This window comes from Phalangium opilio, unplaced genomic scaffold (assembly GCF_054372755.1).
Source record: "Phalangium opilio isolate 3A_F unplaced genomic scaffold, DU_Popi_V2 ptg001170l_1, whole genome shotgun sequence".
In the NCBI taxonomy this organism is placed as follows: Eukaryota; Metazoa; Arthropoda; class Arachnida; order Opiliones; family Phalangiidae; genus Phalangium; species Phalangium opilio.
Window position 1 is genome coordinate 10,446,478 of NW_028324255.1, and position 26,504 is coordinate 10,472,981.

Consider the following 26,504-nt stretch of genomic DNA (forward strand, 5'->3'; position numbering starts at 1 on the left):
ATTTTGTCCGCCATTTTCCAATATGGCGGAAATTCCTCCAATGGGAGAGTGTGGGAGACCACACCACGTTAAAGAGCGCCCAAAAATCTATAAGATCTGAAATTTTCAGCTTTGTTTCAATTTGTTGCGCGTTCCCTCTATTTTTGGGCTAAAATATGACTGTACTATACTTGACTCTGGTGGTGGTAAAATTTACTTCACGATTAGATTAGGATAGATTAAAGACGAAAATCCCGGGAAGGATTATTAGGTCAAGTCGGGAAACTTTTCCAAGTCTTTGAAATTTTCGTAATGTTGTATGTCTATACTGCAAACTGAATTTGGCGGGTTCAATCTCCGTTATTAATATTACATTTTCATATCCCCTTTAATAACTCCATGCTTCTTTCACTTAAAAGCCGAGAAAAAACGCAGACAGAAACTCGTAAAGAAAAGCATTCCATCCAATACACATATTGTAATATGTGAAACATAATTATCAGTAATATTCTGTAATTAGTTTAAATAATTGACATTAGTTACGTTTTAAAAGCATGAGCTTTGAAAATAATGAAACACGTTCTTCTCCAGGAGTAAGATACATACTTCTTGTCGCAGTGATAAAGAAATGAAGAGGAATTGACTGAATATCAGTGTTGGACTGACATTTTGAGCCTTTGTACGCTATTATCGCGACAGTTTAAGGAGAAAAGGCAAAAAAACCTGCGAAAAGCGTCCAATGAAGGCCAGACGAGATTCTCCCGCCCACAAGGCACCCCTCTTTCGGCCCCCAAAAGTGTCGGGGCTTTAGTCGCTCGTGATAAGAAGAGTAAAATTACATGTTTATTCGCATTATAATTATTCCGAAATAGTTTATTGGGTAAGTAATAATTGGGAATTTAATTTGTATTTTATTTATGACTATAGTATAAGAATCTCACACTTATTATTGTCGCATCTTTAGCTCATCTCTAATTCTCTTTGCTATTTTTTTTTGACCAAGTCTTAGCGTATGTTGCCCGACTTCAACTTGTCAAAGAAAGACATTACCTGAGGCTGTAGATTACCATATCTAGTTTCGTTAATTTATTTAAAATTTATTTCAAAGAAAGCGAGAAATCGGAACTTGTGGAAAATTGAGTTTTTCTGTCGTATTAGCTGTTAGATATGATAGCCGAATCTTAAGATATCTAATACAACAAGAGAGATTCAACAGTCCATTACCATTTGGTAAGGCATTCCAGTTTGAGAATTTTCTCACATTTGCCAACCCGCTAACGCGATGTCAAGAAAGATAGGTACTGTTGTTTGACAAGCTTTTACGTCAACCGCGTTTTATATAGATTGTCAAAATCCTGGGAATTTTAGCAACCCTATGGCGTATCCCTCCTTTTGAGTATATTATGCTTTATGGATAGTTAACATGGATTGCCACTACTCTATATAGAGCTATTTGGTAAAATAGTAGTATTCCCCCTCCACGGATTTTTAAAAGTTTGTACTCATTTCTGATAGTAAATGAGGTGAGGAACACGATGCCGTTAAAAATTTCCACCGCAAATGATTTTGAAATTTTTTTTTTGAATTTTTTTTTATGAAAATTGCAATATTTTGGAAAAGGAGAAATCTAATAGAAACTGAACCGAACCTAACCTAAGCTAACCTAACCTAACCTAACCTGAACCTAACCTAACCTAACCTGAACCTAACCTAACCTAACCTAACCTAACCTAACCTGAACCCAACCTAACCTGAACCTAACCTGAACCTAACCTGAACCTAACCTGAACCTAACCTGAACCTAACCTGAACCTAACCTGAACCTAACCTAACCTAACCTAACGTAACCTGAACCTAACCTAACCTAACCTGAACCTAACCTAACCTGAACCTAACCTAACCTGAACCTAAAATATCCCAAACATAATCTAAACAAGTGTATGCGCCCCAAATATCAAATATACAAACAACCATAAGTAATATGTGCTACCTTTTTTTTTTTTTTATTTTTTTTTTAAATCATTTGCGGTGAAAAATTTTGACGGCATCGTGTTCCCCGCCTCATTTACTATCAGAAATGAGTACAAACTTTTAAAAATCCGTGGAGAGGGAATACTACCATTTGGCCCCAAAGGCCAACCCATATTATTTTGCCTAGGTGCTGATGTCACACATAAAATGACTTCGTAAAACTATCTCTCGCATTATTTCGTTACAACTCTATTGTTAGCACTAAGAGAGAGATAGTTTTTTCCATTAGTTAATGCTCGTCTTGGCATAGGTTTAGTTTAAACACATGCCACTAGAAGCTCCCATAGTTGAGGGGCGGAGTTGATTGGCACGCAAAGCTTATGCCGTTTTCCATCGCCATTTTCTATTAGTAATTTTCTTGGATTGAGAACTGAATTAAGTCTCTTTAAAATTGAATTAAATGTATCTATGTCTAATTTAATATTGCTCCATGGTGGCAGATTGCTAGCAGCCAATGGAAAATTGCATTACTAGGCAAGGCTAGTTTTAGCTCCGCCCTTGTGGATAAGTTTTACGGTTGGTTTCTGCCTTTGGCAAGGTAAATTCGTCTGTAGAAGCAGGGATAAGTGAGGTGAGATGGATTGGAAATGATGATGGGCGAGCAGCGGCACCGTAACTCTCCCAGTGAATCTTGCGCATGCCCAGCACCATTTTATTTGTTTGAGAACTAGCTTCTATTTTTAAGATAGAGGGAGAGTCCTTTACAATTTCGTCCAGTACGACCCTACCTAACCGCTTATGATGCTGAGAGAACTACAGTGCCGTAGGCGGGGCTACAGAAAACACGTTATAGGTTTGGGGGTTGCCCCTCCACCCCTCTCTCCTTCAAGGTAGAAGAATTTCTAGCCTGTTAGGGGCACCACCAAAAGTATATAGATATAAAAACCAAAAGTACACTTTGGCTGTAGACAACATGTATACGGAGAAGCAAACTACCCTCCACTCAACCGCCTACACCAATTAACCAATCTGGGAAGATTTTCTTGACGTCGTTGGTTTATAGAAAGTAGTACATGATGCTGGCAATCCAAACGTTAATTTTTGGTGCTCATGAGCCTATAGGGAGCTAACAGTTCTGACCCTGAAACGTCACACCCTTCTATCTCCTACTGGAGTTTCATCCCCCCTAAAGGTTGGAAACAGTATTCTACGTGCAAAAATGGCAACCATAGGGGGGCTGCGTGACGTCAGACCATCTCTTTCCCGTTGCTCCCTATTAACGGCTTGTTCCCTGTGCCACTGTCGGGAAGGTAATTATTAGGGATGCACTGATATGGGTATAGCCGATATATAAAGGAAATTCATAGCCGATATATCGGCCCATAATAAATAATATAGCTCTCAATGAGATAGATAGAGTTCCAATTCAAATCGGCTCTCCGCGATACACATTGTTTTTATCAAGCAAGTTTATCAAAACATTACAGCGCCACCTGTGAACCTCTCGCGGAACTAATTACAACTTTTACTCGCTTATTTTCAATCAGAAACATCGTTATGATTTTTATTTCATCTATTTAGTAGATTAAAAAGGACTACAGTTTTTATTATTTAACTTGCTTATTTTATTTAACACGTTTTTTGACAGCAGACGGTAATAAAAAAGTTCATCAAGTGATTAATAGGTGGCGCCACCCGTATTTGATAAAGATTCATGCTCGACAAAAAGTGTATTGCGAATCGTCGATCTCGAGATCCCACGTTGTGATTCTAGGTTTATATATATATATTCTATCTCATTGATAGCTCCATGAAAATCGTTTCCAGCATTATTTAGGAAAATTTACGTTTTTACTCTGTTTTATTATAGACATGTGTCACATGTTTTTCATTTAATGTGGTACCGCTACATATTTTAGCCTTAACCCCTTCCTTAAAAATGGTATAGTCTAACCCTTGCTTGGTTTTTAGTAAAAATGCAGCTCTTTATATCTATGTACTTTTGGGTGCCACAGGAGTTGACATTTTCCTTAAGGTCCTCAATTAGAGCCATTTCAATTCGGGGGGGGGGGAGGAGAGCTTTTGAGGCGGGGTTTCGCCAGTCTCCGCTCAGGCGGTGAGTGGAGCACTGCCAAAGGCTTGGTAATGCTTAGGATTAGATTTAAGTCCTGCAAAATTAACCACCGAGTGTAGTCTGCAATGCTCGCTTCCTTCGTTCTCGAACTAGTCATCTCGAGCTGTAAGTCTCTAGCAAGTGTCATACTTATGGAACATATCGCTAGTTCGAGAACGACAAGCGAGAATTGCAGACTACACTCGGTGGTAATGTTGCAGGACTTTCATCTAATCCTATTTAGTCTGTATTACCAAGCCTTTGACAGCGCTCCACTCACCAGGCGTCGCTTTACCACGAATCTATGACCTACTTCAATCACTTCATGACTAGATCGAGCATGGACAAAGCAATACTGAAGGACGGATGGCAGAGCAGTGTTGTTCCTTAGATTTTTGGAAACGTACTTTCCCCAATAGTAAAACGTACTACCCCAATGGGAGGCATTTTGAAAACGTACTTTTCTCTCTTTGGGGGTATTAAAATTTCCTTCCCCCTCCACAAAAGGCTTTTGGCGCCATCTTGCGGCGTAATTTTTGTCCCATAGACGCTAATTGGGAAGTAAGCTTAACGTTGGATGTTTATTCGTTTAGTACGGGGCTCTATGGGCTGCCATCGGTCCTTCAGTATTGCTTAGTCCATGAATCGAGTTTGTAAGCGGTGACAAACTTATTGTGAACATATAGTACGAATTTTAATTTCAAGTCTTTAATCTTTTCATTTATCTAGAAGTGCCATGGAGTTACCAAGATGCGAATTTTAACCTTGATGATTCTTTTTGACGGATGAAAACATTGGGGAATGTATCACACTGATTGTAATCGCAACAACACATTACTATTAGAGACGAAGAATGGCATCAAAAAAAGTGGAAGCTCGGTTTTTCCCTCGGGAATTTTGCGTAACAGAAGCAGACAGGAGGGTGTCCTGATACCATTTAACATAGGACCTTTTACCGCGTCTTGCGTCACATTTACATTAGCGGTTTTGTGCTTTACGGGTAGTTTGAACGGAGATTTTGTTTTTGACGATTCCGAAGCCATTGTTAATAATCAAGACTTAAAGCCGTCAACGGACATAAGAAATATATTTTTCAATGACTTTTGGGGCACTAAGCTGACTCACACTACAAGCCATAAATCATATCGACCTTTCACAACATTAATATTTAGGTAAAACGTCTTTATTTTATAGTTAACTTAAGGTGGTCGGAACCTTTAAAGGGAGGGTGAAATGGAAAGTCAAGTAATTTTTTTTATATCGATTATTCTACTAATTATATCACCATAAGCATATCAAACCACCCGTAAGCGTGAATCGGCGGGAAATTAGCCACAGGCATTGTCTAGGTAAAACTCGGGAGACAAGTCTTCCTGGTGGCACAAAAGGGAAACTTTATTCAAATCGCGCAAGGGATGCTACCGGAAGCTTGGGAATAAATACAAGGATTAATATATATGTTATGTTTGTAAAACCTAAGCATAGATGGCGCCAGCCTCTTCATTGGAAAGATATTTTAATCTACCTCTATTGCTTTCTCTCCAAAGAAAGAACGCAGTAGAGACACGCGCATGAAGCCAGGGTGAGCAAACGTAACGCTTGTCGATAAATAGAACCCCTTAGTACTATTACTATGTAATAACAAATAAACTAGTTAATCTACCTTAATTAGCCTCAGCATTAATTATTAGTCCACGACTTAGTTAGGCTCAGAATAGTACTCTTAAATTATATTACCCTACCTCGGAAATAAGGGAGGTATAAATATAATAATATATCTTAAACTTGCCTATTATAAGCTCTACCTCTATTAATACTTGTAATCATAACAAACATTGTCGTCTGCTAGTGGGGCTAAAACGTGGATTTTGAAGTTCGCGTTGGCGTAATAAAGGCATGCGGCAATCTACACTTTTATCTTTTGTACTTATCCTATTCATAAGAAACCAGTTGTACTGTGTACACTTATAACTAAGAGTTTTTTCCCATTTTCTTTTAAAATTCGAGATAATTTGCTGTTCCTAATCTTAAACAAACAGCTTAATGGTGGAATTCATAAACGTCGAACGCAACGCAATTTAGTACAGGCGAAGGCTGGGCGTCGTGCGCAAACGTCTGCCTTTTGCGCACGATGCCCTGCCTTCGCCTGTACTAAATTGCGTTGCGTGCGACGTTTATGAATTCCACCTTAGTCTTAAAAGCCCGTACTAAACCGATTACCGCTGCCATTTATTGCAGAAGCAGACGACTACTTAGATTTCCGGGTTATAAGGTGGTAGGGGGAATCGGGAACCGCAAATTTCTCTCTGGCGCCCTTGTACAATGGTGATTACCCGTGGTCTTATTGTGAATTCACGCTTACGGGTGGTTTGATATGCATCGGCATAGTGAAACGTAGGCAAGGAGAAAAAATTTTTATTAAGTACTTCCGACCAATACGAGAGAGACAGTTGAATTTTCAGCGTTGAGTAAGGCTCAATGGAAGCACCCCTTCGCGAAGTTCACGTACGTGTGTGATAGGGTGAGTCGCTTGCGGCGCCATCTACACGCGTCGAGGATAAATAAAATATTACTAACCCCATGTTATCACTTGAATCACTAACCTTATATATAATGGACCAGAATCTTAATGGCGGATCCCATGTTGAAGTCAGGCTAGGAAATAAGACAGGTTTACAGGTCAAAAACCAGTTTATTAAAAGCTTGGACCACTTTTTTTATTCAAAACGTGAGGGTCACTGGTCCCAATGACTAGTTTATTAATTCCTACTTTTATTAAAAATTGATATGGGGACCTCTTTAATTATTTTCATTTTAACATAAATTTTGACTCCATGAGTCCAGTTGTGTATACAACACTAAGCTGAGAGAGATTTTTTTAGAAGAGAGAACGACCACAAGTCCTGGGACCAGTAGAAAAATAAATAGGGGAAGGGTCACTGGTCCCGGGACCAGTTTCATATTTAAGACATCAGGGGTCACTGGTCCAGAGGACTAGTTCAGAAATAAACCTTATTTCCAAGCCTGGTTGAAGTTTTCTTGCTAAAGTGCCCCAAAATAATAAAGGAAAAAAAAAAAAAACTAGCAGACGACAAGGTCTTGGAGAAAGACGGTACAATGTAAACAAGTAAAATTTCCGCTTGCTCTCATTTCACTAAGCCTTGGGACTAATGTTATTTTTTTTTTTTGGATCTATTTGAAAGTAAAGTTTAATATAGTAATTAAAAATAAGAAAAGTAAAGATTTGCGCGCTTGGCAGTTGTTAAAGTATATCAAGGAAATTGAAATGGAAAAACGTACATTTTGCAACCTTTCCAAAACCGTCACCTTTGTTTACGTTGTACCCATAGACATATAAAGAGGTAGACATACTATTGACTGTTTTAATGCCGATTCCCCACCTTGTCGTGAACCATGTATAGTAGGGGCAAACTACTATCGCCATCTATCGCCATTATTGCAAACTTAAATATTTTTTTGGCTTTTGCGCTGACCCGTGAAAATTTTCGGGAAATGGAAATTTAAAACGTTCAAATATAGAATTAGGCTTAACATTGTGATTTTTAACGTGAATTAAAGCTTTCGTAAATCATGGATAAACTAACGCTTGGGATAGTTTGTTCTCCCGAAAACATCTTTTCATGTTTTCTTTTTGCATGTTCCAAACGCCCCCTAGCAGCAGCTACTATCCCTAACAGGAAGTTATAAGAAAATTGGACCAAATATCACGTGTTCTATGACATCAAAATTGAAATCCTGCCTAAATTGGGCAAAAACGATTTATTTTGCCTAGAGATGGCGCTATATCTACATCCGTTTTGGTCCAATAAATTGGGGGAATGAAGAGGGGAATCAAGGAATAATTCGGAACAGGTAGTTGGCGATAGCATTACATGGGAAACCCGGTTAGTGAACAATCTCTAGCGTTAGTTAATCCATGCGTAAATTAATTAAGTTTTAATGAAAGGGCAAAAATAAGAGAATAAAAAGTGTAGCAATCTTTCTACCACTCACTTTTCCAAGGCCAATAGACTACTGACAGCTCCTTTAGTCATTGTTATAAGACTTGGTCAACATTTTTAAGATATAAACAAAAGGCGATTTGATATAAAATAAAGTAAAATAATATATGTAACTTAAATATGTTTACATACCTCCCTAATTCTAGACAATTACATGCTTTTAAAACCGTTTAATAATCACAATAACATCAGTTTCACGGTGTGATGGTTCAATCTTATTGATATTTGATAATCCAAGCCTTCCTAAATAACAGCTGTTCGAATTACAACCCCTCTATGACCCTATCGTCCATAGTTTTGGGTAATGTCACTTTATGTTAACATCCCATAGGGCTTAAGGCAGTGATATGCAGTACAGTGTCAATACCCTTTATGCTTTTTAGTTTTCCTTGCCGTATATAGGCGGCACTCGTGCTTTATACATGGTTCTCGCGCATGTAGGGAAATGGAAGCAAGGCCGCCAATTCAATAGTGAGTCTAAGTGTATATAGTGTTATATGTCTATGGTTATACCGCGGGTGCGCGTACCCTGCGAAATTGGCGGGGAACTGCGCACAGACGTAAGCAGAAAAAAAATCTCCCAGTTTCTGGTCCTTCTAGATTGCTGGTTCACGATGGTCTCAAAATGTCGTGTTACCCGACTCGAAATAGTTTGTCTAGCTTCTTAATACACGTTCTAGTGTCTATGGTAACTCCCAGTCTGTTTTTAACAAAATTCTCGTGACACCACGATTGTCACATCGCGCGATAAATTTCATTTGACACAGAGCATGCCGCGAGAAGTTCGTTAAAGGGACGGCAAAGAAGTCATCGGCGGGTGGGTAAAAATTATTTGAAATACGTCATAGACATCACGTGATGCCAAGATACAAAGACTCCTCATGGAGTGGAACTGGACATCTAGTCCTTGTTTTTCGCGAGATTGCGGCACCAATTCCATGAAGTGGTGGTTTTCGAAATAAAACGAACTAAGCTTCTTTGAACCACCCCTCTCCTTGGTCACGTGCCTCTTACGTATTTCAAATAAATTTTACCCAACCGCCGATGCCTTCTTTACAGTCCCTTTAAGGACAGGAAGGCAGGGCGTTAGGTGATTGGTCAGAGGTACTTACTCAAAATTTATACATGAAATTTCAAACTAATTGTAATTTTAAAATTATTCGGAGACTGTATTTCTTGGATGTTTCCCTGTGCAGATAGGTCTTATAATTAGTAGAAGAACCGATGAAAAAATCCTTCGACTTTCCATTTCTACTTCCCTTTAAAAGTGTATTTGTAGTCGAATAATGAAATTTCAGATGCTAATTCGTAATCTTCTATTTATTCCACGGAACAGGTTAAATTATTTCCTTTGTGATGGTTTAAATCCATTCAGTTTTCATTTAGTGAATGTCATCCTTCATGGTGTCGTCAGTGTTCTTGTGTTTCACGTTTTATCGTGTCTTTACGATGCTGCAGCAGGCTGCATTAAAAGAAACCAAGCCCCGTTTCTCAGTGCCTTACTCTTCGCCGTTCATCCCATTCATACAGAAAGCGTGAGTATTTAAGACCTTTCTACCATTATCAAAGCGGCCAAAAAATATTTAAAGGAGAAGTTCAGGTAACGTAACATTATACCTTAAAGGAACGGCACTTTTCTAAATATGAAAGGAAAAATATTAAGAATAAAGTAAATTATTAGCATTTAATTTGTCTTAAAAGAGAAAAATCAAGGACTATTGCGCCACGGCCATTGGTTTAGTGGCGTCTGCTAAATCGAACCTCTTATTCCTACGGGATTGGTTGAATTCTCACAGGCTGAGAGCAGCGTGGGAAATAAGGCAGTGGCACAGGGCAAATGACCAGTTTAAAAATTAAATCGGAGGGGGGTCAGTGGTCCACGAGACCACTAAGGAAATTCAAGGGTAACCAGAGCCTAGACATTAACTGAAATATTTTAATTATCCACTTGTTTAGTTTAGCAGACGACGCGCCCTGGTCAATGGTCATGGGCCAGTTTATTTATCCCAGGCCAGGGGGGGGGGTCGCTGGCCCATGGATTACCTAACGCTAGGGATTGTTCACTACCTGTGTTTCCCATGTATTGCTATTGCCAACTACATGTTCCGAATTATTCCTTGATTCCCCTCTTCATTCCCCCAATTTATTGGACCAAAACGGATGCAGATATAGCGCCATCTCTAGGCAAAATAAATAGAAAAGATGGCGGCGCCCAATTTAGGCAGGATTTCAATTTTGACGTCGTGGAACACGTGATATTTGGTCCAATTTTCTTATAACTTCCTGTTAGGGATAGTAGCTGCTGCTAGGGGGCGTTTGGAACACGCATGCTTTATCTTTTTGGGGGAACGAACTATCCCTAGCGTTAGTTAATCCATGGCTGGCCTAATGTCCAGTTTTAAAAAAATTCTAATTTCCCACCCTGGCTGATACAGGTAAGTGGTTAGTTTTAGAGGACGCCACTAAACCAATGGCGGATGACACGGTAGTTCTCGTTTATAAGGCTGATTAAATGCTAATTATTTTGTAATTAGAGATAATTTTTTTAATATTTAATATCTTATAATCAATTATGTTAGTTGCCGTTTTCCTTTAAGTTGTATTTAACATTAACAACGGACAAAGTTTAATTGAAACAGTAGGCCTACATTGCAAAAATATTTCTCTCCGTAAAATTATTCACGCAAAACCCTAAAAGACCCTTGTTTATTTTTCTTTCTTGCCATTTGTGTAATTGCTCAAACGAGATTTATTTTGGTCAGAAGTGAGATGAGACTAGAAGTACTGAGCTAACCAAATTCTTCACTCGGCGAAAGTGAATATTCTTGATAACACACCAACGGTTGGCCCTCTAGTGGTGGTTTCAGAATTTCCCCTCCAAAACGAGAGACGCTCGCGGTGGTAGACGGCCGAACTAGCTTCAAGCACCCGCGTCCGTGTTTCGCCGCTTTAGGTTGAGGGGAAGGGGGTAGGAAATATTTTTGGAACTCGACCATTCTTTTTCTCTCTAGTGTAGGCGCGATGGAAGCGGTGTAAAATCCTCAAATTTGTTCACTAATGCCAGGATCTACTACCAATGCTAGAGCCCTTCACTTCTAGTCTCATCTCACTTCTGTTTTGGTCGATAAAAAGCCAATGTTTACCAACTACGATTTGTAATTTTTTAATGTTGCGTTTATTTTTGATTTAGGTGGCTGGTGTTGTAGGTTGCGCTGATTTACTATCAGCAATATTTTTCTTGCTCTCTTTTTTGGCATATCGACAAGCCTGTTTAACAGGTCAGTCATTGCGCAAAGAGAAATATAATTTAAAATAGAAAATCAAAGGTTATTAATGTATATTAAACTCTAGGCACTCGTGGCAGTGAAAATTCTGTACCTTCAGACTTCTCATTTGTGTGGATATGTTTGAGTTTATTACTCGCTGGAATTTCTATGCTCAGTAAAGAACAAGGCATTACAGTCATAGTGAGAAATATTTTGTTAAATATTTGTGTAGAAAAATTTAATTAACTTCAGTAATATCACAACTACATAGGTTAGAGTTAAAGGGAATGAGAAGCTTCGTTTGAAAAACCTATGATTTATATAACAAAAGATAGAATTAATTTCTGTGAATTCAAAAATATCAAGCTTTTAATTCTCCGATTTCTAATTATTTGAAAATCCTTCGTATGAAATTATTTGAAATCCACTTTTTATGAAAGGCTAAAACGTTTCCCGTTGGGTGACGTCACAGATATATTTTTCACGTGAGATGGTGCCACTCTCTCTGCTATCAGACCCAAACTTTAGACTAACGAGAAGCTCGAGACACCTATAGGATTCCCGCGCTGTTTTTTCCTCACGTCATAGTGATGTCATCAAACGGGCGAACAAGCTCGATAAGACAAAATTATTGATAAATCGAAACTGAGTTTTCGTGATTTTTCAATGCATTTTAAAAATAGAAAATTTGGTTCAGTTATATTAAAAACTTGATATTTTGAAAGTAGAGACTCGAAAGTGTAATATAATACCACTTTCGTGGTAAAATATGATATGAAATTGTAAATTTGCATTCCCTTTAAGTATCGGTGAAATTAGGTGTGCACCTCCAAGGGGCCATGTGAGAAACTATGCTTGCGGTTTATTACCATGGATAAAGGATACGCTTGAGGGAATTTGTTGTGTGCTTAATCGATATATACTCTGTTCCAGCTTTGGCAGTCAGCACGCGCAAAGGTAGGTCTCTATCTAGCCTAGCTTTGCGCGTGCTGACAAGAGACGAAAGAAATACTGATTTTCAGGATTTAAATCTTGAAATTTTGGATCCTGTAAATGAGTATTACTTTTGTCTGATGTCAGCACGCACAAGGTCTACGTTACATAGAGACCTAACGGAGCCGCGAGATATCTAGACCCATGCCTATCGTGAAGCGAGAATATTTTTTTAATTAATTTAGTTCGCCGTGTTTTCTCGCTTGGGGGCGCTTTTAGTATCGTAAAATAAAAATAAGATCAGCCTCGTGACCCCGTCGACTGCTACAATATTAGGGTAAGGCATCGACGTAGAGTGGTAAAGCCTAGGTCGCGGATAGTAAGAAAATGTTTTAGAAAATTTGCGAAGACCTTTATTAAACAATCATGCCAAAGAATTAAAGGATAAAAAACTAAGGTTAAAAAATGAAAGGTTACGAAGGTGTAAAAAAATTCATCTTATGGTATAATTAAACTGTGAATTAGCAACTTAAAGAAGTTTGGTTTTAGTAAAAAAACAACAATGTTAAAATCTCATAATTAATTTTGTTGTCCACACAATCTAACCAAAAGATTCAATAAAAAGTAAATAGCCCCTAAAACAATTACTTTAATTTAAGGGTGAAACCTTCCTCTTTCATAAAATTTTTTATAATTGGCCCCTAAAATATCAACGACAATTTATGGAAGACCCCCTTCGCAACTGTAATAAAAGCGCCATCTAGTACACGTATTGGGTAAAAATATTTCCTCTATGAAACTGGATATTTCCCCACATAAAAACCGACACGACGGGCCTAGCTTTGCTCGTGCTGACAACCGAAGCTAGAACAGACTATATATTGAGTAATAATAATAATAATAATCTGGCGTCGGAGATAGGGATCGTATTGTGAAACCATTTACGTGGCAGAAAAAAATGGGGACAATTTGGCGCATGATATTTGTAGTGTGTGAATTGCCAAGGTGGATTCAGAGGCATTTAGATGAAGTTTGAACCCTTAAATCGGAGTAGTTTTCTATGTACTTGGGTAGTGTGTTATACTAATACGGTGTATATTATAGTCCTCCTGCAGTGCCAAGGCCCTAAATTTAACTGAATATTCAGTTTGGAACAGTTAAAATGGGCATATCAAATTCCAGATCGAATTATTCGGTTCGGTTTTCAATCTAATTGTTCGATTGAAACAGTTAACCATACACCTCTATATCAATAATTACCAATTTTGTTTAGTATGGAAATGATTATAAAATTTATAATAATTAACTTTTTTCAGGGTTTTTGCAGTGCTTATGACATATTTCTGTTATGTCGAATTGACATTGTTGAACTTATCAACAAAGCTGTCAGTAAAAAAGAACCATCACCTACTTGTAAAGAAGAAAACAAGAAAGTAAGTTTACGTTGAACTATAATGGGTTCAGCCTTTCCGTAAAATAATTAATGACATATTGTAGAAACTAATATAACTTACAAATAACAAAAGTATATAGTTATAAAACCAAAAAAGTAGACTTCATTAAGAATTCCCTGCCTCTGGCTGTGGATGACGTGTAAACTGAGAAGGAAACTAACCTCCGCTCAACCACCTACAGGCACTAACCAGTCAGGGAAGAGCTGCTTGACGTCATAGTTTTATAGAAAGTAGTACATGATGCTGCACATTATTTATGGTGCTCCCTATAGGCTCTTAAAGTAGCAAGCAACAAAAACAAGTTGGCGTGGTCTCGTCTCCATCTAAGGGATAGGATCGTGTGACTAACGAAGTTGACTGTAGTACGTCCATCTGTCGTTAAGCCACGAAAATAAATCTCTTATTTCTCTGATTGGATTAGAGTCTGACTCTTGGGATAAAACATTTTCTGCGCGTGGCAGAATCAAGCCCATGAGGTGTAACGGTCCAAATCTTACAATCCGTACATTAAAGCTATTTAGCGGGTCGTACTATTAGAGTCCCATAAGTAATAATGAAAGAATGCGTTACGTCTTTTAATTTGTCCTTTATTCCAATCATTAACGTTCCTTATCGTAAGGGGATGTGTTGTCCATCCAAGTGACCCGTACAGCCTAACTATGCCCTAAACCATGCCGCCCTTTACTGAAGGGTGACCCGGCCTTATTTATACTGCATAAGCGGGTACATGTGGGATTAACGGTCAGGTCATGAACGGCTAACGGCGCTATCTGGCGGCGTCCGTTACAATGTTATCCCGTTCTCGCCTCTAAACCCGAGAACGAGGCCTGAGCCGTTATAAAAGTTCAAAAGATTTATTGGTTGGGTCTATTTTTGGTACTAGAGCTAGTATATGCTAATTTATGAGGCTATTCACGGCTGGTTCCCTGCGCCACGCAGAGGCGGTTTGACACTATTTTGGGATAAAGGATTGCAGGCCCGTAGCCAGAAGAGTTACACAGAGGGGCGGTATCTTTCTGTGAGGGGGCATGGCAAATGGAATTTTTTTTATAGAAAAACATAAATATCAAAGTTGTCAAACAATAATTATTTCCGCAGGTATTTCATTATTGACACTCATTTAACATTTGAAAATCAAACTTTTTTTTGAAAAGTTAGAAAAAAAATAAATTGTTAATAAACAATTCTAAATCTAAATTTCTAGTCAGAAGTCAGATCTTTTTCGTAGGCTAGCAAAGTTAAGTTTCACTTTCTTTCATGTGATATAGCTCGTCGTTAAAGTGAAAATACGCGAGTAGGGCAGGTAAAGCTTGCCTCGCAAGTCGCTGTTGAGGCTCCAAATGTTAGTCTGTACCCCGAAATTATAATATTTTGGTCCTGGATGACAAAACCAGCGATATGATTATATATACATAAAGCCAAAAATCCCAGTGTATCAGGGATACATTTAAAAAGTGAAGTTAAAACATACAAGTGAATCAGGCATATATATCTTAAGGATATATCAAGAAAAAATCCATGTGTGTCAGGAATATACACAGGTAAAGCCAATAAAGTCTAAAATATGTTAAAAGAGTGAACTATTTGACGTCATTTTACCCGCGGACTTTGTCATCTTGTTTTTAAATCATATTGTAGCGCCATCTTCAGTACAAATGTTTCAGAAACAAACCGCGGCCAGTACTGTTACCGCTTTTGAGTTCTTATGGGTAGAGTTGCTGTGTAAGTACTTGTCGCAGAAGCAGTAAAAAATATCCTGAGTTTCGCTTTTTTGATATTTCAAGTGTGATTAGTAATCAATGTAGTAAAACTAAAGTATTTTCCGAAAAAAGACGCAAAGAATGAATAAAGACGCTAAGCCTTAGCCCAAGCTCTGTGAAAATCAGAGGGTGTGTTCGGTAACTCTAACGGCCGCCACGACACCTATTTTAGATCATATTAAGAAATTTTAAAATAGAGGTGGCGCTGCAAACCGTGGCAAAAGAATGTTGCCCTAACGTGACGTATTATTAATTCAAAACCAAGGCTTCTGACAGGACTCTATATACATTCTAAATAGTTTTAATATTTGTGTACCAAAATGAAAATATTCATTACAGGGCAAATTTAATTTGATAAGGGGGCATTGGAAAATTTTGAGGGGCATTTAGGGACAAACCGAAATCTTATTTGAGGGGGAAGATATATTTTTGAGGGGGCAGGATGTATTTTTGAGGGGGCATTGCCCCCTAGTGCCCCCCCCCGTTGCTACGGGCCTGAAGGATTGCTTTTCATATTACACAGAGCGAGCGAGGTTCAACGAAGTGTACTTTTGTTTTCAGAAACAATTGATTAATTTTGCACCTATCACTTTTATTCTTTTAGTGGGTGTGGTCGTTGGTTGTGAGGCACATGTTGCTGCTAATTGGCGGAATGGCTCTCTTATTTTTCCGCTTCCAAGTGATGGGCTCGAAACCGCCTTCCTTTCAACCTGTGGATAATCCGGCTTCGTTCGAAGAGAACACGGTGATCAGGGCCTTAAATTATCAATATATTTACGCTCTCAATGTCTGGTTGCTACTTCAACCCTGGTGGCTTTGCTTCGATTGGTCCATGGGATGTGTGCCTTTGATTAAAACCATATCAGATACTCGTATTCTCGCAATAATCGCCTTGTGGACGGCAGTTGCCGCTTTACTCTACACCTGTCTCTACAACGCTGATAAACGACTCAGAAGGTAAACAAATAGCTTCAATTACTACAGTGAATGAATTGCCCTCTACGAAAAAAAAAAAGAGATAGGAATTTTGGGTCTGATGGCACTTTCCCTAGATTCATTTAATTCTTGCCGCAGTTGACCCTTTCTAAATTGTTGGTAGACTAGCAGATGTAATGGCTAGTTTCTTCCTATAATACTCCACCATAAGTCTATTATGTAAGGTCCCCATAAGTCAGAAACAAAGTCAATTTTAGTCAAGAGCAATGCCCCTAATGAAGGAAGCAGGTAAGGAAATTTCATCGCCCCCTGTCGGACTCTGGAGGTACCACAAAGCGAAGCTGACGTAATCGAATTTCTTATTGCGGGGGACCTTACATAATAGACTTATGACTCCACCAATAGCCAATGCTTAAAGCACAGCAGCTGTGTTCATGGTAGAAATTGTCATTCAAAAGTAACTGCTAAATAAAAAAGTCGTAAAATGTTTCATAATAAATAATTTTGAAGTTGGAACAACAAATATCTTGAAAATGAAATAATTCTAGTATTCAAATTCCGAGGGGGTAGACACTTTGGATCTCTGTGTACACCTGAGTTCAAAAGAGTTCAGCTTTGACAGTGCATTGAGTTCAAAGCCTTCGGAACTCAGAGTTCAGCTTTGACAATGCATTGAGTTCAAGACATATTGTACACCTGAGTTCTCAAGTGTCTACCCCCTCGTCAAATTCATCCTAATTGAAGATCTTAGTGATGGGTTTTATTAAGCGGGTTTTTTATTGTGGGTAAAACGCAATAAAATCCGCGGGTATTTTTGGAGCTGGGTTTTTTTAATTCGAACCTTGTAAAAGCATCACACCCTCAAATTTATCCAGTTTATATGCGCATGCCCATACAACTTGCCTTGAGGTCATAGTGATTAATTTATTATCTTTGAAAAATACTTTGTTGCTTGTGAGTTGATATTGAAGTAAATTGGTCTAATTTGAAACAAATGACACTAGAAGCTCCCATAGTTGAGGGGTGAAGTTGACTGGCCCAATAACCTTCTTGGTAAAGGCTAGTTTTAGTTCTGCCCTCAAGGATGATTTCTGATTGGTTCCTGCCTTTGGCAAGACAAAATTGGCGTGTATAATATTATCCAGCATTTTAAGGGCGCCACTGGAGCTGACATTTTGTTTTAACGGTTCTAACTCACCCACTTCATTTCGTAATCATAATATATGGACATATATCCCTTTAGATTAAGTTTCAGGGGTCCATTACGCAAGGTTTAAAAAAAACCCAGCCACCGGGTTTTATTGGTTTTTTATTGGGTAATTGGGGGTTTTTTTTAAAACAAGCCCAGCCCACCGGGTTTTCCTGGGTTTTATTGGGTAATTGGGTTTTTTATCTTTAGCAGCTGCGTGCAAAGTAGAAATTTTAATTCAAAAGTAACTAACCCCTTGCTGCTAATTAAAAAAAATCTTAAAATGTTTCATAAAAAATGATAAATAATATTGAAGTTAAACAACAAATATCTTTAAAATGAAAGTAGTCTAGCATGGAAATTCATCATAATTGAAGATCTTAGTGATGGGTTTTATTAAGTGGATTTTAGTGTGTTTTTTAGGGTGGGTAAAACCCAAAAAAACCCGCGTGTGTTTTTTTTTTTTCGGGGCGGGGTTTTTTTTTAATTCGAGCCCTGGGTTTTACGTTTAGCAGTTGCGTGCATGATAAAATTGTCATTCAAAAGTAACTGCTATGTACAAAAGTATTAAAATATTTCATGAAAAATCCGCGTGCCTCTGAATAAAATGCGCGTCACGCGGATTTTCCCGCGTTTTGGACCAGTGAAAACCAGCCTTTATTTATTTTCTTGTCAAATTGATAGCATAATACGTAAGCCTTTGGTGTATTACAGGTCGTTAACCATATCAGTTGCTCTGGTTGTGATTCCATTTTTACCAGCATCAAATTTGTTCTTCCGAGTTGGATTTGTGATAGCGGAGAGAGTACTATATTTACCTAGCATGGGATTTTGCTGTATTGTTGTCATTGGAATGTATCAAATATGTTCGTCAACTTCATATCATCAGGTAAATTTAAGTTGCTCTTAATTTATTCAGAAATAACTGATGTTCTCGTTTTAAAAAATGTGTAGATTACTCAGTTGAGTTTTCTTGGTCTGCTCATTTTATATGGAATTCGTTCTGCTCAAGTAAGTTACGCAGGGTGCTTAAAAAAGGGTGGTAGCAAGGTCCCAAGTACAATGGGCTAATTCTATGGGTCAAGAATTTTCTATGACATTTTGCCCAAAGGGCATCTGTTTTCAACAGGTGGGGTAACGAAGCGATTAGCGCTTTCGCCTCGCAGCAAGAGGATCCCGGGTTCGATCCCGGACTGTGGCACTGGGTGAAAATCTGGGAGCAAATCCTTCCGCGTAGAGTTTGCAAGTTTTCTCCCTGCTTTTTAAAAGAGTTTTCCTCCGCGGTCTAACCCGGTTTCTTCTTTCCATCAAAACTTGCAGAGGTTAACGGTAATAGTTAGTTTAGGTCGCTGTAGGTTAGCTGTGGCATAGGGGCTAGCCACCACCCCTCTATGCATTGTAAACGGGACCCACCTGTAAACAAGTCACAGGCTTAGTGTGGATATCCCTTCATAGACAAAGCTTAGATTATTAGTATTATTAAGTTATGGTTAGAGAGTTTGTGTATCCCCCCTTAAAGCATAGCGCGGCTCCAGTGGATCCCCTACAAGGTGACTTTCCTCCTGAACTCCGGGTTTGGCTTGGCACGTATAAATCCCGCCCATAAACAAATGCCACCTGCCTTCGCCCATCCAAAACTGGAGTTCTTAAGGAAAGTCAACTTGTAGGGGATCTACTAAGGCCGCTCTTTGCTTTAAATTAAGTAAGAAACAGAAAGACAATGCATTTTTGAATAAGAGGACATCCGTGAAACACGCTAATCGTAACTTGCAAGAATTTCGAATGAAAATCCCTCTTAGAACCTACTTTACTTCAGTGCTATCACCCTTTTTGGATCATCCTGAATATGGCTGGCAATTTCTTTCGAATGGTAGATTTGTGCTTACGTGTAATCTTGTAATCATTATTCAATAGAGAAGTGCGGAGTGGAAAAGTGAAGAAATTCTTTTCAGCTCTGGTCTTAAAGTTTGCCCCTTAAATGCTAAGGTATTGTTTTTTATCTTTTGATATACTTTAGAAGCTAAGCAACTGGGGGACAGGGTTAAAAAAAAAAAAAAAACAGTGGTGTGCGAGTCTTGTTTTTTCGGTTTCGAGCCGAGTCCAAGTATCAAAAAAAAAATTTCTTATCGAGTATCGAGCCGAGTATTGAAAAGTCTTTCGAGTATCGAGCATTTAAATTAGGTCAAATTTTAGTTTCGAGTATTTATCGAGTCCCAAATATTTACTTGTCGTGTATTTATCGAGTAAATTTCTTAGCTTTCTAGAAAATAACACTTATGTATATTGAAATATTGTTAATTTGTTAAACCTTAAACGGGTTATTTTTAAAACAAATGCTCACTTTTCAATAGGAAATTCACTTTATAGAGCTATCTCAGTTGTAACATGGATGAAGAATGCGCGTGAGGAAATTTGTTTTCACTCTACAGGATAGGCAACTCCCTATCTCGGACGACAGCCTATTCTGTATATACTCTGTTACAACATCGGTTGTCAGCACGCGCAAACCTAGTTTACTATGTAGCGTAGCTTTGTACGTGCTGTCAAGAGACAAAACACTTCAGGATCTTCAGGATTTAAAATATCCGCGAGTATTTTGGCTCGAGTGCACGGACCTCCGGGCCTTAGTTTCAAATACGTGTAGTAGGCTGTAGGCAATTTCACACGTATTTGAAACTAAGGCCTAGAGGTCCTTGCACTTGAGCTAAAAAACTCGCGGATATTTTAAATCCTGAAGATCCGGAAGTTTTTAGTCTCTTGACAGCACGTACAAAGCTACGTTACATAGAGACTTAGCTTTACGTGTGCTGACAACCGATGTTGTTACAGAGTATATACAGAATAAGCTGTCGTTCGAGATAGGGAGTTGCCTAAACTATAGCGTGAAAACAAATTTCCTCACGCGCATTCTTCATCCGTGGTTGTAACGTCAGTGCCTAGGTTAAAAGTCACAGGCTTAGGTGTGGCAGTGGGCGGCTATGTTTGGTACCGCTTTGCTTCTATGGGCAAATAGCATGGCTGACGTCACACCATGGCTTCTGATATAGCTCTATTCATTATCAATGAATATTTTTTAGCGAACATCGTCTGCTAAAGTTATAAGCCTTGGATTCGAGTATTTATCGAGTATTTAAGAAGCTGAAAAGCTACTTGAAACTTTTTCAATATATTGTTATCGAGTATCGAGTCGAGCACTAGGCTCGATACTCAAATCGAGTACTCGAACTTAACGAGTACTCGCACACCACTGAAAAAAGCCCAGTCCACCTGGTTTTATTGGCTATTTGCTAGGGTTGGCAAGTTTTTGCCAGGGGGGGAAAAACCGCGGTTTTAACCTGGCAAAAACCGGGTGGCAAAAACTAATTTTTCCGCGGTTTTTTTCACTTTTTAAGGTTTTTTCCAGTTGCTATGTAAAGTATTTGACTAATTATTCGTTAAATTTTCGCGAAAAACCTGGCAAATTTGAATACTAAAAATTTAATTGAGTAATAACCACCTCAAATTTAAAAATTAAAAATACTACTGTTATTTTTTGTAACATAACAATAACAAACATCACGAAAATGCACTTAAAACTCGCTAGTTTACCACTTTGTAACCATGAATTTAGTTTTTGCCGGTTTTTTACGTTTTTGCCGGTTTTTTCCTCGTGTCCCGGCAAAAACTACTTTTTTCCGGGTTTTTGCCAACCCTGCAATTTGCACACAAAATAATCGTCAAAACATTTCTGTTGAATATAATTCCTAGGGTGATATCGTAATTACAGGTTCGCTATAATATAGCAAAGAATTCCGCTGATAGAGGATTAAGGGACGAAGCAATATCAGGATATAGGGAGGCGATTAAACTTAACCCCGAATACGACCAGGCTATGAATAATCTGGCAAATATCCTGAAAGATCTGGGAAAGCTGTCTGAAGCGGAAGCTCTTCTTATTAAAGCGCTTCAAATTAGGCCCGATTTTGCCGCGGCCTGGATGAATCTTGGTATTGTTCAAGCTGGCCTACGCAAATCTGAAGAAGCTGAAACCAGTTATCGCACTGCCATAAAATATCGGAAACATTATCCGGATTGTTATTACAACCTTGGAAATCTCGTAAGTTCTTCTGATATGCTTTGACTTTGGCTTATAATTTTAAGAAACTGCCGCCATTTAAAGTCACATTCCTCCCGAAGGGTCCGACATTCCCTAAAAAGCCTACGGGATTTTGTGCTTTTGCCAAAAATGTCGAGATTTTTCTTTGAATTCACGATTTCAACAAAGATTTATTCTGTGATTTCGCGATTTTGCCAGAGATTTTGTGATTTCTTCGTTGATTTCGTGATTTTGACAAAGATTTCTTGATTTTTTTCTTTGATATCATCAAAGATTTCGCGATTTCTTCTTTGATATCACCTAAGATTTCGCGATTTCTTCTTTGATATCACCAAAGACTTCGCGACTTCTTTGATTTCGCGATTTCGCCAAAGATTTCGCCATTTCACCAAAGATTTCTTGATTTCTTCTTTGATATCACCAAAGACTTCGCGACTTCTACTTTGATTTCCCGATTTCGCCAAAGATTTCGTGATTCTGCGTGAAAGGATTTCGCGAGAAGCATACGGGATTTCGTGTAGTTGTCGGACCCCTCGGTTCCTTCATAGTCCGGGACTCAAATACCTTTCCTGCGCATTTCTTACCCCTAGAATGAAAACTAGAAACTTCTTTTTATCTTTTCAGTATTTGGAACAAAAGCGGTATGATGAAGCTTACAAGGCCTGGCAAAATGCGACTAATATGAGACCAACGCAACTTGTGGCTTGGAATAACATGATTGTCATGTTAGACAGCATTGGTAAGAGTTTCCTTATAATGCGCGGCCCGTACGTACGCCTTCATTGTTATTACAGGCCTGAGCAAGGTATTGGTACCGCGCATAGATGTCGCTTTTAAAAACCTCTGTATTCCCGCGAAATTTGAAACCCAGTGTCAATCCACAATGTAGGCAAAAGGTGATAATGCTATTTTACTGTTTGGGAACTTTGAGATATACCGTTCAATTGATAGGATACCAAATCCATCAAGCTTGGCAAGTGGGATATTAAAAAATAGTATTGCTGAATTACGAACAGGGAAAACCTGGAAATATCAGGGAAATTGGTGTAGAGGAAAAATATCAGTTAAAATGAAAATTACTAAGAAAAATCAGGGAAAATTAATTTTGTTTACAAAAAATCAGGGAAATTAAATAAAGTGAAACAAATACACCCATAATTTTATTTGGTGCACGGAAAAAATCGATGTTAGTTGTTTGAGTGTAGAGAAATATATTTCTTCTGTGTATGGAATTCTGTATTTTGGTCCTGTGTCTATTACAACCTAGCAAAGATTGGTAAACATATGGTGATGTAGGTATAGTCTGGTAACCCTATTTGAAGTTGTAACACTCCTCCAATGTAAAAAATGCACCTGGAAATTTATCAGAAGTACTCTGGAAAACCTGGAAATATCAGGGAAACTGGCTTTGAAAATTTTGTATTAACCCTGCTTAAAGGGAGGGTGAAGTGGAACATAAAGTGGTTTTTTATCGATTCTTCTACTAATTAAAAGACAAATCTGCATAGTGAAAAATCCAGAAAATAACACAGAGTTATCTCACGCAACAATTGTCACATCGCGCAAATTTTCTCAAATCTCGCGTGATTCAACACGGAGCGTGCCACGAGAAATTTGTTAATAAAAAGGCAGGGCGCTACACGATTGGTCGGAGGTCCTTATTTAAAATCGCCCATGAAATTTCAAACTAATTGTAGTTTTAAAATCATTCGGTGTTATTCCCTGGATGTTTCACTATGCAGAATGGTCTTTTAATAAGTAGAAGAATTAATAAAAAAAACTAGTTCATGTTGCACTTCACCCTCCCTTTAACGAATGACTGATTTGTTTCAAAGCATTGCGCCACAAGGCGAATCATTTATATATGCATAAAGTGCCATAACATCTAACAAGCATTATTACGACAAAGATTCGATACTCGATTATTAATTATCGCCACAGCTAATCGAAGTTGCCATATTTTCAAAAAAGGCTGATTACTCGTGACCTATTCTTCCGAATTGAATTTTGTGAAAACTTTTCAAATATGAATCGACCCCAAGGAATCCGAAAATCGCATTTATAACCGCGACAATCACTTCCAGTTTCCGGTATAAGTATGCAAAGGACAACTGTGAAACGGGTAAAATATGAAGGAGGAATGCAAAACTTTTATAACGCTCTTTATTTCAGAGTGCTAGCTTGAATAGTCTTTGAAATATAGTAAAACTAGCTGTTACCCGCGGCGTCGCTCGCGTGTAATAAGAACTTCCATCAAAATGATACAAAGAATGGGTAGATTTTACTGATTCGACCAATATTTTTGTAGCACCCTAGGAGCGAAGGCCCGTCAGCCCGTCGGGACATTTTTTATTACTTTTCACGCGGACATTATTCCATAAAGAAGGGTTTTTTAGTTTTTGGCCGCCATTTAAAAAGATGGCAACAAATCGAACTCAAAAGACCATTCAGTCCGTCTATAGGTTAAAGGAAACCCGTGTACTAAATATCTGTGAAATCGGGTGAAACGCGCGGACTTTGTTGCATAGAGAAGATTTTTTACATTTCTGGGCGCCATTTTTTAAGATGTCGGTGGATTGGAAAAATCTTTCTTAGTACGCGCCTACTACGTAACGTTCCTGCAAATTTTCAACCTTCTAGGGCAAGCGGTTTGGGCTGGGCGTTGATTATCAGTCAGTCAATCAGTCAGTCAGGACTTTGATTTATATAGATATAGATATGTGCGAAAACTGCAACGCGCAAAGACTTTTTTAATAGTCTTTGAAAGAGTGCAAACATTTGTGTGTTTTATTTTGTTTAGGAGAGTTGGAAAAGGCCGAGCAAGTTGCTAATGAAGCTCTTCAGATCATGCCGAATGAGGCAACATTGCACTTCAACTTAGCCAACACTTTAGGGAAACTTTCGAAATTTGAAGAATCGGAAAGCCACTTCATCGAAGCAATCTCGCTTAACAATAAAAACCCGATGTATTTCACTAACTTGGGTGTACTTTATCACTTATGGGGTAAATACGACAAAGCCGAGGAAGCCTATTACGGCGCTTTGAAGGTAAAACCTGACATGAAAAGAGCTTACGAGAATTTGGACTTATTGAAAAAGGCTCGAACTAAACAACAACAACAACTCTCGGAGTCTTTAACTCAACTTCATTAAACCCTGATCAATGATTAAGGCCAAAAAAAAAACCAGAAGTATGGCACTCGTAATACACCTCTAGGGTAGTGATAATTATTTGCTAGCTGACCCTGCATTATTCTAATCTGTTTCTTTCAGTACACATGCTAAAAGATGGTTTTGTTGTGGTAGGGAATTCTGTTTATAGTTTAACTTAATCAAATACACCCTATAATAATGCCTAATGAAAGTAAAAATTGGTTAGGGCATATTAATTCGGCAATTGGCTAAAGAACTTCCCTGTTAAAGAATTTTCAGTTTTAATTTGCAGAGAGCTTGGAATCCATTTACTCGTGCTTCATTCATATTTTTTCTAAGCCCAATCTTCTCCTATTGCAATACAATTTTTTTACACAATGCATGATCATTTCAACACCAGCTAATAGACCAATTCGGAAATTAAATACCGCTATGCATAGCCCATTTTCCTTTTTACTTTTGCGCTCTTTAGAGCTGAAAAGTATTGTTCCGACCTCTGTTGGCTGGACGGCTGGCTGGATTTGGTGTAACCGCATAATAAGATTCGTCATAAATAAACTTTTCAAAGAGACCGTAGAGCCATTTCAAGTTGTTTTGGCTTCGTGCTATCTCTAACGGCGCTCTTTGGCGAAAACGAAAAGTGGCGTGCTCTCATGCCCATGTTTTTCTGAATATTATATCCTAATTGTGTCTGTAAGCAAGAGTCATGTGACTTATTTTGATCATCCTAACCCGCCTTGCTTTTATAGAAGTATTTTTAACCTGTCAATTCATATATTATTCCCATACTAATTTTTAGGCATTTATCATATTATGACGCTTAATTCCCACGTCATTAAAAATCCGTGATTTTTGTAAATATTGAATCTGAACGATTTTAAGTTCAACACTTCAAAGCTGCTAAGATCAAATGCTCTAAAAATTGAACTTTTTGTTTGTTCAATCAGAATGCTTTCATACATGGATTAACTAACGCTAGGATAGTTTGTTCCCCCCAAAAGATAAAGCATGCATGTTCCAAACGCCCCCTAGCAGCAGCTACTATCCCTAACAGGAAGTTATAAGAAAATTGGACCAAATATCACGTGTTCTATGACATCAAAATTGAAATCCTGCCTAAATTGGGCAAAAACGATTTATTTTGCCTAGAGATGGCGCTTTATCTACATCCGTTTTGGTCCAATAAATTGGGGGAATGAAGAGGGGAATCAAGGAATAATTTGGAACATGTAGTTGGCGATAGCATTACATCAGGGGTAAATAACGAAAGGAGTTAGAGACGCTAGCTTCCGTAGTGTAGAATACAGTGGGACTTTCAAACGTAGACACAGAAAAGAGAAAACGCCTCGGTCGCGCCGCCTATAATTCAAAATAAGTATGATGTTTTGCAACCAATAGCGTGGCAGCAAAGATTCGATAGGCATGCTGGGATATCGATTTTCTCCTGTCTGCTAGTATTCGTCTGCTTACGACTGAGTGACAATTAGGGTTAGAGTAAAAATTATTCATTAAGGTGCACTTGAATTAGAAACATGCATCTTTAAAGTTGGTAAATTCCTTATTTGATAATGAAATGGAATTAAATGTCGTTTTTGCATCCTTCAATACAGTTTTAGTTGTTTTAATTTCTTT

At 38.2% G+C, this 26,504-nt stretch overlaps 1 protein-coding gene across 1 annotated transcript; it reads left to right on the forward strand.

Annotated features, from left to right (window-relative positions):
- Nucleotides 1-769: 769 nt before the first annotated feature.
- LOC149587212 (protein O-mannosyl-transferase TMTC4-like) lies at nt 770-25,356 on the forward strand. The gene is made up of 13 exons (XM_089863660.1): nt 770-859; nt 4,793-5,235; nt 9,422-9,620; nt 11,276-11,363; nt 11,437-11,552; nt 13,601-13,717; nt 16,103-16,455; nt 18,338-18,512; nt 18,578-18,634; nt 19,538-19,609; nt 21,390-21,719; nt 22,344-22,458; nt 24,520-25,356. Exons 2-13 carry the CDS (start codon nt 4,865-4,867, stop codon nt 24,870-24,872), a joined length of 2,346 nt encoding a protein of 781 aa, XP_089719786.1. The 5' UTR covers nt 770-859; nt 4,793-4,864; the 3' UTR covers nt 24,873-25,356.
- The last annotated feature ends 1,148 nt before the right edge of the window (nt 25,357-26,504 follow it).